This window comes from Syngnathoides biaculeatus, chromosome 4 (assembly GCF_019802595.1).
Source record: "Syngnathoides biaculeatus isolate LvHL_M chromosome 4, ASM1980259v1, whole genome shotgun sequence".
Taxonomy (NCBI): Eukaryota; Metazoa; Chordata; class Actinopteri; order Syngnathiformes; family Syngnathidae; genus Syngnathoides; species Syngnathoides biaculeatus.
Genome location: NC_084643.1, coordinates 12,682,573 through 12,693,684, shown reverse-complemented (window position 1 = coordinate 12,693,684; position 11,112 = coordinate 12,682,573). Strand labels below are relative to the sequence as shown.

Genomic DNA, 11,112 nt, shown 5'->3' with positions numbered 1-11,112 from the left:
ATAGGTATTGTTATCAAAAAATAGTAATCACTTTGATGATAATACCAGTCGTGAAAAGTGAGCTGGGAGCGGTTAATAAAAGCACAAAGTTGCGTCAGTCTGACTTGATACAATGCGCAACACATTGGAGGCATATTTGTTTGTGACGTCATAGACATCACACTGGAGCACTCGCCATTGAAAACATGCAGGTGGATTATATTTTGTGCAGTCGATGTAACGTAAAAGAGGTTACTGACTGTAAGGTAGTGGTAGGGGAGAGTGTGGCTCGACAGCATAGGATGGTGGTGTGTAGGATGAGTCTGGTGGTAGGTAGGAAGATTAAGAAGACAAAGGTAGAGCAGAGAACCATGTGGTGGAAGCTGAGAAAGGAAGAATGTTGTCTAGCCTTTCGAAAAGAGCTGAGACAGACTTTCGATGGACAGGAGAAGGTCCCGGAAGATTGAACTACTACAGCCAAGGTGATCAGACAGACAGGCAGGAGAGCACTTGTGTGTCTTCTGGTAGGAAAAGGGAGAAGGAGACTTGGTGGTGGAACCCCAAAATACAGGAAGTCATACCAGGAAAGAGATTTGCCAAGAAGTGGGACAGTGAGAGGACTGAAGAGAGGTGAAAGGAATAAATTGAGATGCGATGTTGGCCAAAGGTAGAGATGGCGAGGCTAAACAAGAGGCATATGAAGACATATACACTAAGTTGGACAGGATCTCTGGTTGGCCAGACAGTGAGATAGAAATGGAAAGGATTTGCAGCAGGTAAGGGTGATTAAGGATAAAGATGGAAACGTGTTGACTGGTGCCATCAGTGTGCCAAATACATGGAAAGAATACTTTGAAATTTGATGAAAGAAGCAAAAAAGGATCCGGAAGTGGCAATGATTAGTAAGGGGGAAGTTAGAAAGGCACTACAAATGATGAAAAATGGAAAGGCAGTTGGTCCTGATGACATACCGAGAGGTCTGGAAGCAATTTGGAGAGATGGCTGTGAGTTTTTGACCAACTTATTCAACAGAATACTAGCGGGCGAAAAGATGCCTGAAGAATGGAGAAAATTTGTACTAGTTCCCATTTTTATGAACAAATGCGATGTTCAGAGATGTGGGAATTATATAGGAATAAAGTTGATGAGCCAAACGAAGTTATAGGAAAGAGTAGTGGAGGCTAGACTCAGGACAGGAATAAGTATCTGCGAGCAACAGTATGGTTTCATGCCTAGAAAGAGTACCACAGATGCATTATTTGCTTTGAGGATGCTCGTGGAAAAGTACAGAGAAGGTCAGCAGGAGCTACATTGTGTCTTTGTGGATCAAGAGAAAACCCATGACAGAGTACCAAGAGAGGAACTGTGGTAATGCATGCGCAAGTCTGGTGTGGCGACGAAATATGTTAAAATAGTACAGGACATGTATGAGGGCAGCAGAACACTGGTGACGTGTGTCATCGGAGTAACAGAAGAATTTAAGGTGAAGGGATTGCATCAGGGATCAGTTCCGAGCCCCTTCCTGTTTGCAATGGTAATTGATATACTGACAGATGAGGTAAGACTGGAATCCCCTGGGACCATGATGTTCGCAGATGATATTGTGATATGCAGTGAAATCAGGGAGCAGGTGGAGGAACAATTCAAAAGATGGAGACATGCACTGGAAAGGAAAGGAATGAAGATTAGTCTAACTAAAACGGAATATGTGCGTGAATGAGAGGGATGGAAGGGGAAGAGTGAGGCTACAGGGAGAAGAGATAGTAAGGGTGGACGACTTCAAATATTTAGGGTCAACAATCCAGAGCAATGGCCCGTGTGGTAAGGAAATGAAGAAACGGGTCCAAGCAGGTTGTTATGTGACAGAAGAGTCTCTGCTAGGACGAAGGGAAATGTTTATAAAACAGTGGTGAGGCCAGCCATGATGTACAGATTAGAAAAGGTGGCACTGAAGAGTCAACAGAAAGCAGAACTGGAGGTGGCAGAAATGAAGATGTTGAGGCTCGGAGTGAGCAGGATGGTTTGGATTAGAAAAGAGCTCATTAGAGGGACAGCCAAAGTTGGATGTTTTGGAGACAAGGTTCGAGATAGCAGACATTGATGGTTTGGACATGTCTAGAGGCGAGAGAGTGAGTATATTGGTAGAAGGGTGCAGAGGATGGAGCTGCCAGGCAAAAGAGCAAGAGGAAGACCAAAGAGAAGGTTGATCGATGTTGTGAGGGAAGACATGAGGGCAGTTTGGGGTGAGAGAGGAAGATGCAGGAGATAGGCTAAGATGGAAAAAGATGACACGCTATGGCGACCCCTCACGGGACAAGGCGAAAGGAAGAAGAACACTAATTTTCATGCTTTTTGTTTCAGTGGCACTTTGATGACTACTGTTGCCCTCACAAATGTCATTATGAAACACTTTCCGAGAGGCTGGTTCACAAGCAAATCAAAGACAGTCCCCAACTTCGACTCCCACCAGTTTGCATCCAAGTTGAAGAGATTGATAGAGTACAGCATTATCATAGTTCTGCATGCTGTGTTTAGCCACCTGGAAAAATTACAGCCCTACGCAGGACACTCTTTGTGGATTACAGCTTGACCTTTAACATAATCCTATCGGACATTCTGGTGACTAAAGTAGACATCATCCTCCTCTCAGATTCTCCTGGATCAAGGACTTTTTGACCAACAGACTGTGAGATTTGGCTCCTACCTTTCCTCTACCCGCACACTGAGCACTGGCTCACCACTGGGCTACGTGTCAATCAGATACACCTCTCCTGTACTTTCTCTACACGTTCGTGTTCAATATCCAATAATCACACCAGTCAAGTTCGCTGACGACACAACAGTGGTCGGGCTGATTTCGAAGGGGAAACGAGGTAGCCTACATAGACCAGGTCAAGAAGCTCACAATCTGGTGCTCAGACAACAATTTTTCACTTATGAAAAAAACAAAGCTGATCATTGTGGACGTCAGGAGGAACAGAACCAAACAGTACCTCCGCAGATTCAGGTTCCTGGGAGTCCTGATCTCTGAGAACATCTACCTGAGCGACATCTCAGCGGTCATCAAAAAGGTTCAACAGAATCTCCACCTTCCTGAGAGTCATCAGAAAAAACAACCTGGACACAAAGTTGCGGCTCGCCTTCTACTGCTCATCAGTCGAGAGCCTGCTAGCCTACTGTGTCTCCATCTGGACAACACTCAGGTAGACAGCAAGGCTTCAGAGGACCATTAAAACATTACTGAAAATAGTTGGCTACCTTCTCCCCTCGTGGCAGACATTTACTCCTCTCCGTGCCTCAGCAGAGTTCGGAAAATGAAGGACATTACACAACCCGGTTATCAACTGTTTGAATGCTTGCCATCTGGAAGGCGGTACAGATGCGCAAAGCAAGGACCAACAGACTGAGGACCAGACTTTTTTTTTCTCCAAGAGCCATCAACACCCTGAACTCTCATTTTTCCTCTCACCGTGCTATCAATGTGAAGGCACGGTGATTTCAACATCTTGTTCAATACATTTTATGCATTCCATTTCACACATCTATTTTATTCTTATATTTATTTATTTTTACACCTTGCTTTTATGCATGTACTTAGTGGTAAATGAGAAGTTTTTTTTTTCTCATTGTACAGTGGTATAATGACAATAATGGAATTCATTAATTCATTCACAAACATTTAAAAAAACGTTAACTGTAATACCACCCCCAAAATCACTGAACCACCAAAGAGTGGGAGTTTACTGTAGTGTGTTTTGAAAAAAAATCTCTGAATTGACGTCATATAGTCTTACACGGAACATTAGTTTACAGCATGGTTTCAAAATATGCAGTTTAGTAATTTGGGATTCCTGGATTAAATTGAAAAAAATATTTGCGTGCGCGGTACCAATAAGGGCTCAAATTGGATGCCAATAATACTTTATTTCTGCATGATGTCTGAGTGCAAAAATAAATTTCTCAAGAAGCCCCCTTTATAAAGTATTTAGTGAAGTTAAACATTTAACCATGTTAATCCTCACTTATTTCGACTGAACGATTTGGGCATAGGATTTTAGAACACATGCAATCCAAGGTCGAATAACCAATGGAATAAAAAAATGTTTTAGAGGTCGTGAGCCTTGTTTGGTGGTACAGAAATGTGTTGTCTGAAATTACTCAAATAGAAAATGGTAAAATGTTTTGGTTCTCAGTTGTCATCCATGCCTGTTGACCCATTTAACAGTTAACAACATAAAATCGGACTGAATTGTTTTTTTTTTTAAAAAAAAAAAGCCAGAATCAAATTTGAACGCCAAAGAAGTTTAACCGACAGTGTAAACTTTCTTTAGAATTAAAAAAGCCCATAGAAAATGGGAATTGAATCAAAAATTCAGTAAAATATGGCTCAGTCTAGTGCAATAATATCAGATTTACTGTCAGTTCCTCTTCCTGTGACACTCCGGCTCTCATGGATGGAGCCAGCTGTATGGGAGTTGGATTCATATTGGCTAGTGGACGATGATATCAGGGCGGAGCTAGTGGTGGCTGAAGTGACACTCTGCATGGTACTTTCCAGGTTTTCCAGAAACATCTGCGGCCTGTAATGCTGAAAAAGAGGAATAACATGAAATTAAAGCCTGCAAGCATAAGTGGAAAAGTCCTACCAAGAACATGCAAAGGTTTGGAGAAAGGCAAGACACAGACTACTCAACGCGAATATAGACTCATCATGTTTCTAACAAAAGAAGCTAGACTAATACTGGGTGGAAAAACGGGACTGACTACCAGAGACCTAAAGTGAAAACAGAACTTGTGTTTGGGGTTACACCGGCCGATAAGCGATATTAGAATTCCCACCTAGTTTCAAGGTAGGACCTGCCTAACGCCAACATGATAAGCTCCTTTGTTGCAGGAAGGGATGGCTACGCAGATGTAATGAAATGAACATCTCAAACGTATCACATTTGTGCGAAAAAAAAACAAAGTTTGTGATGGTTACGTTAGAGCGTGGGTGGGGTCTTTCGGTGGTTGAGGATGAGTTTAGGTTGGGAAGACAGTGGGTTAGGGTTAGTGGGAAAAAGTACCGTCTCCAGACTTAAATCATGTCCTTTTCCCACCTGGAAGCAGTTGGGCATATTGTACAGGGATCCAACAGCCAATCATATTACAGCAGCACATGTATTATAATAATATTGGAGCAGGGCATGTCCTGCTCAAAGACTGTGTGGGGAGAAAAGAAAACTATGTGGGAATTTTAATAAGGTGCCAGATACTCCCAAAAAGAAAAAAATCCAGCAGACCTGACTACCAGTTAATGGAGTAGCCACAATTTAAAGGTACAAATTAAAACCCAGCATTTACAGGTGAAATGAAAATGTAATTAATGTAGGAGAAAAGAACAAGACGCAAACGATGCCTAAATTACTTACAGTTTAGGGTAATTTGAAATTATAACATCATAAAGAAAGCAATTTAGTATAAGTCAATGTCAATTTTTCTTGGCACGTCATGGTTTAGGTGGGCCTTTCTGGGTGTTCATCGGACAAGACAAGAGCTGAGCCGTCAGTTTAGCTTCAGCAATTTTTGTGCCGGAGCGATCATTGCATTTAAAATAACGAGACTGTTATCCTGCTTTGCCTTGTCACATTTCATCCCTGTAACAAATACCGTGCTTTGTGAAAATATTCAGCCCCCTTGAACTTTTAAAATTTTCGCCACATTTCATGCTTCAAACATATAAAATATTTTTTTTTTTTGTCTAGAATCAACAAGCGGGACACAATCGTGAAGTGGAACGTAATTTATTAGATATTTTATACTTTTTTAACAAATAAAAACCTGAAAAGTGGGGCATGCAATATTATTTGGCCCCTGACATTAATACTTTGTAGCGCCACCTTTTGCTGCATATACATCTGCAAGTCGCTTGGGGCATGTCTCTATCGGTTTTGCACATCGAGAGACTGAAATTCTTGCCATTTTTCCTTGTAAAACAGCTCGAACTCAGTGAGGTTGGATGGAGAATGTTTGTGAACAGCAGTCTTCAGCTACGCCCACAAATTCTTGATTGGATTCAGGTCTGAAGTTTAACTTAGCCATTCTAACACCTGGATAAGTTTATCTGTGAACCATTCCATTGTAGATTTGGCCTTATGTATTGGATCATTGTCCGATTGGAAGATAAATCTCCATCGCAGTCTCAGGTCTTTTGCAGACTCCAACAGGTTTTCTTCCAGAATGGTCCTCTATTTGTCTCCAATCATCTTCCCATGATTTTTAACCACCTTCCCTGTTCCTGGTGAAGAAAAGCAGGCCCAAACCATGAGGCTGCCACCACCATGTTTGACAGTGGGGATGGTGTTCAGGGTGATGACTGTGTTGCTTTTACGCCAAACATATCGTTTTGCATTGTGGCCAAAATGTGAGATTTTGGTTTCATCTAACCAGAGCACCTTCTTCCACATGTTTGTGTCTCCCAGGTGGCTTGTGGCAAACTTTAAAAGAGACTTTTTCTGGATATCTTTGAGAAATAGCTTTCTTCTTGCCACTCGCCCATATAGGCTAATTTGTGCAGTGTACGACTGATTGTCGTCGTATGGACAGTCTCTCCCACCTCAGCTGGAGATCTCTGCAGTTCATCCAGAGTGATCATGGGCCTCTCGGCTGCATCTCTGATAAGTCTTCTTCTTGTTCGAGGTGAAAGTTTCGAGGGACAGCTGGGTCTTGGTAGGTTTGCAGTGGTCTGATACTTCTTCCATTTCAATATGATTGCTTGCACAGCGAGATGTTTACAGTTTGGGAAATCTTTTTGTATCCAAATCCAGCTTTAAACCACAACAGTATCTCGGACCTGCCTGGTGTGTTCCTTGGTCTTCATGATGCTCTCTGCACTTTGAACATAACCCCAGGACTATCCCAGAGCAGGTGCACCTATACAGAGACTTGATTACATACAGGTGGATTCTATTGATCATCATCAGTCCACATTGGATACTCCACGCTGGCTGGTAATGGAAGTTAATTTTGCGATACTCTTCGTTATAATTAAATTACCATCCGCGTTTATATATATGGTTTAAACCAAATTAATCTTAAAATTAAAAATAAGGATCAAAGAGGCACGGTCTGGCGGCCGAGTCGAGTTTTACAAGGCAGTCGCAAGAGTGGATGGTCGCTTCTTCAGGGATAAAAAGGGCAGGGCCACGCTTGGTGATTTAATCTAAATTATTCTAATCTAAAATATCAGTTCAGATTAACCAACAGTGATTTTTATAGATTCGTGTAATTTATACATTACTTTGAGAAAACAATGACTAAAGAGGAATCACAAACTAATCTGTGTATGGTTAAGATATTCCTTCTTGCTTATAGGTCGGACCCAGGGGGTGAAAACATATCTAAGATTTATAGAATACAACAAGAGTTAGAAGGTGACAATTTCATATATATATATATATATAAAAGAAATGCAGCCCTATGCAATCTAGTGCAATCTGTAGGCTGGCCCCAAGCCCGGATAAATGCAGAGGGTTGCGTCAGGAAGGGCATCCGGCGTAAAAACTGTGCCAAACAAATATGAGCGTCCATCTAAAGAATCCCATACCGGATCGGTCGTGGCCCGGGTTAACAACGCCCGCCCCCGGCACTGCTAACCTGCAGGGCGTCGGTGGAAATTCAGCTACTGTGGGTCGAAGACAAAGAAGAGGAGGAAACCGGATCCAACGTCAGAAGAAAAAGAGGAATGCACAGAGCCTACAACTGAGTGTAGGGACTTTGAATGTTGGGACTATGACAGGAAAAGCTCAGGAGTTGGTTGACATGATGATTAGGAGAAAGGTTGATATTCTGTGCATCCAAGAGAGCAGGTTGAAAGGTAGTAAGGCTAGAAGTTTGGGAGCAGGGTTTAAATTATTCTACCACGGAGTAGATGGGAAGAGAAATGGAGTAGGGGTCATTTTAAAGGAAGAGCTGGCTAAGAATGTCTTGGAGGTGAAAAGAGTATCAGATCGAGTGATGAGACTAAAATTTGAAATTGAGGGTGTTATGTATAATGTGGTTAGAGGCCCTGTAGCTCAGTGGTTAGAGCACTGGTTTGGTAAACCAGGGGTTGTGGGTTCGTATCCCACTGGGGACTCCACTCCCTGAGAAGGGTTGCGTCAGGAAGGGCATCCGGCGTAAAAATTGTGCCAAACATATATATGCGTTCATCTGAGATGACACGCTGTGGCGACCCCGAAAGGGACAAGCCGAAAGAAACTTACTATGTATAATGTGGTTAGCGGCTATGCACCACAGGTAGGATGTGACCTAGAGTTGAAAGAGAAATTCTGGAAGGCACTAGATGAAGTAGTTCTGAGCATCCCAGACAGCGAGAGAGTTGTGATTGGTGCAGATTGTAATGGACATATTGGTAAAGGGAACAGGGGCGATGAAGAAGTGATGGGTAAGTACGGCATCCAGGAAAGGAACTTTGAAGGGCAGATGGTGGTGGACTTTGCAAAAAGGATGGAGATGGCTGTAGTGAACACTTATTTCCAGAAGAGGGAGGAACATATAGTGACCTACAAGAGCGGAGGTAGAAGCACGCAGGAGGATTATATTTTGTGCAGACGATGTAATCTGAAGGAGGTTACTGACTGTAAAGTAGTGGTAGGGGAGAGTGTGGCTCGACAGCATAGGATGGTAGTATGTAGGATGATTCTGGTGGTGGGTAGGAAGATTAAGAAGACAAAGGTAGAGCAGAGAACCATGTGGTGGAAGCTGAGAAAGGAAGAATGTTGTGCGGCCTTCCGGAAAGAGGTGAGACAGGCTCTCGATGGACAACCGAAGCTCCCGGAAGACTGGACGACGACAGCCAAGGTGATCAGAGAGACAGGCAGGAGAGTACTTGGTGTGTCATCTGGTAGGAAAGGGGAGAAGGAGACTTGGTGGTGGAACCCCAAAATACAGGGAGTCATACAAGGAAAGAGATTAGCGAAGAAGAAGTGGGATACTGAGAGGACTGAGGAGAGGCGAAAGGAGTACATCGAGATGCGACGTAGGGCAAAGGTAGAGGTGGCAAAGGCTAAACAAGAGCCATATGAAGAGTTGGACACGAAAGAAGGAGAAAAGGATCTCTACAGGTTGGCCAGACAGAGGGATAGAGATGGGAAGGATGTGCAGAAGGTTAGGCTGATTAAGGATAGAGATGGAAATGTGTTGACTGGTGCCGGGTAGTGTGCTAAATAGATGGAAATAATACTTTGAGAAGTTGATGAATGAAGAAAATGAGAGAGAAGGAAGAGTTGAAGAGGCAAGAGTGAAGGACCAGGAAGTGGAAATGATTACGAAGGGGGAAGTCAGAAAGGCACTACAAAGGATGAAAAATGGAAAGGCAGTTGGTCCTGATGACATACCAGTAGAGGTATGGAAGCAATTTGGAGAGATGGCTGTGGAGTTTTTGACCAATGTATTCAACAGAATACTAGCTGGAGAGAAGATGCGGGTGAAAAGATGCCTGAAGAATGGAGGAAAAGTGTACTACTCCCCATTTTTAAGAACAAAGGCGATGTTCAGACCTGTGGAAACTACAGAGGAATAACGATGATGAGCCACACAATTAAGTTATGGGAGCTAGTGGTGGAGGCTAGACTCAAGACAGAAGTACGTATCTGCCAGCAACAGTATGGTTTCATGCCTAGAAAGAGTACCACAGATGCATTATTTGCCTTGAGGATGCTTGTGGAAAAGTGCAAAGAAGGTCAGAAGGATCTACATTGTATCTTTGTAGACATAGAGAAAGCCTATGACAGAGTCCAAAGAGAGGAACTGTGGTACTGCATGCGCAAGTCTGGTGTGACAGAGATATATGTTAAAATAGTACAGGACATGTATGAGGGCAACAGAACAGCGGAACAGAACAGAACCCTTGGTTTACCAAACCAATGCTCTCATCACAGAGGTATGGATAACAACAATAAAAATCATAATCAAAAGTTGACACCACCTCAAAGCACATTGTAACAGATGTTCTACAAATAATATATAATGTATGTATTCGTTCCATGTAAGGTGGGCCCATAGTTCGTATCTCACTTTTCCCATTTCTCTTTTATATATCTTCTTTCTTCTTTTCCTTTCGGCTTGTCCCATTAGGGGTCGCCACAGCGTGTCATCTTTTGCCATCTTAGCCTATCTCTTGCATCTTCCTCTCTAACCCCAACTGCCCTCATGTCTTCCCTCACCACATTCATAAACCTTCTCTTTGGTCTTCCTCTCGCTCTTTTGCCTGGGAGCTCCATCCTCAGTATCCTTCTACCAATATACTCACTCTCTCGCCTCTGAACATGTCCAAACCATCGAAGTCTGCTCTCTCGAATCTTGTCTCCAAAACATCCAGCTTTGGCTGTCCCTCTAATGAGCTCATTTCTAATCCTATCCAACTTTGTCACTCCGAGCAAGAACCTCAACATCTTCATTTCTGCCACCTCCAGTTCAGCTTCCTGTTGTTTCTTCAGTGCCACCGTCTCTAATCCGTACATCATGGCCGGCCTCACCACTGTTTTGTAAACTTTCTCCTTCATCCTAGCAGACACTCTTCTGTCACATAACACACCAGACACCTTTCGCCAGCTGTTCCAACCTGCTTGGACCCGTTTCTTCACTTCCTGACCACACTCTACATTGCTCTGTATTTTTGACCCCAAGTATTTGAAGTCGTCCACCCTCGCTATCTCTTCTCCCTGTAGCCTCACTCTTCCCCCTCCACTTTTCTCATTCACGCACATATATTCTGTTTTACTTCGGCTAATCTTCATTCCTCTCCTTTCCAGTGCATGTCTCCATCTTTCTAATTGTTCCTCTGCATGCTCCCTGCTTTCACTGCATATCACAATATCATCTGCGAACATCATGCTCCACGGGGATTCCAGTCTAACCTCATCTGTCAGCCTATCCATTACTACTGCAAACAGGAAGGGGCTCAGAGCTGATCCCTGATGCAGTCCCACCTCCACCTTAAATTCCTCTGTCACACCTAAGGCACACCTCACCATTGTTCTGCTGCCATCATACATGTCCTGTACTATTTTAACATACTTCTCTGCCACACCGGACTTACGCATGCAGTACCACAGTTCCTCTCTTGGTACTCTGTCATAGGCTTTCTCTAGA

The 11,112-nt window shown here is 43.2% G+C and overlaps 1 protein-coding gene across 6 annotated transcripts in view; it reads right to left on the bottom strand.

Moving 5' to 3' along the window:
• Positions 1-3,524: 3,524 nt before the first annotated feature.
• pias2 (protein inhibitor of activated STAT, 2) overlaps positions 3,525-11,112 on the bottom strand; it is a 112,484-nt gene continuing 104,896 nt past the window's right edge. For 5 of the 6 annotated variants that reach the window (XM_061816909.1, XM_061816910.1, XM_061816912.1 and 2 more), the window contains one exon: positions 3,525-4,567. In XM_061816909.1, the coding sequence (XP_061672893.1) occupies positions 4,367-4,567 (201 nt within the window). In that variant the 3' untranslated portion in view covers positions 3,525-4,366. The remainder of the gene's footprint in view (positions 4,568-11,112) is intronic. The other variant, XR_009794590.1, reaches the window with a different exon arrangement.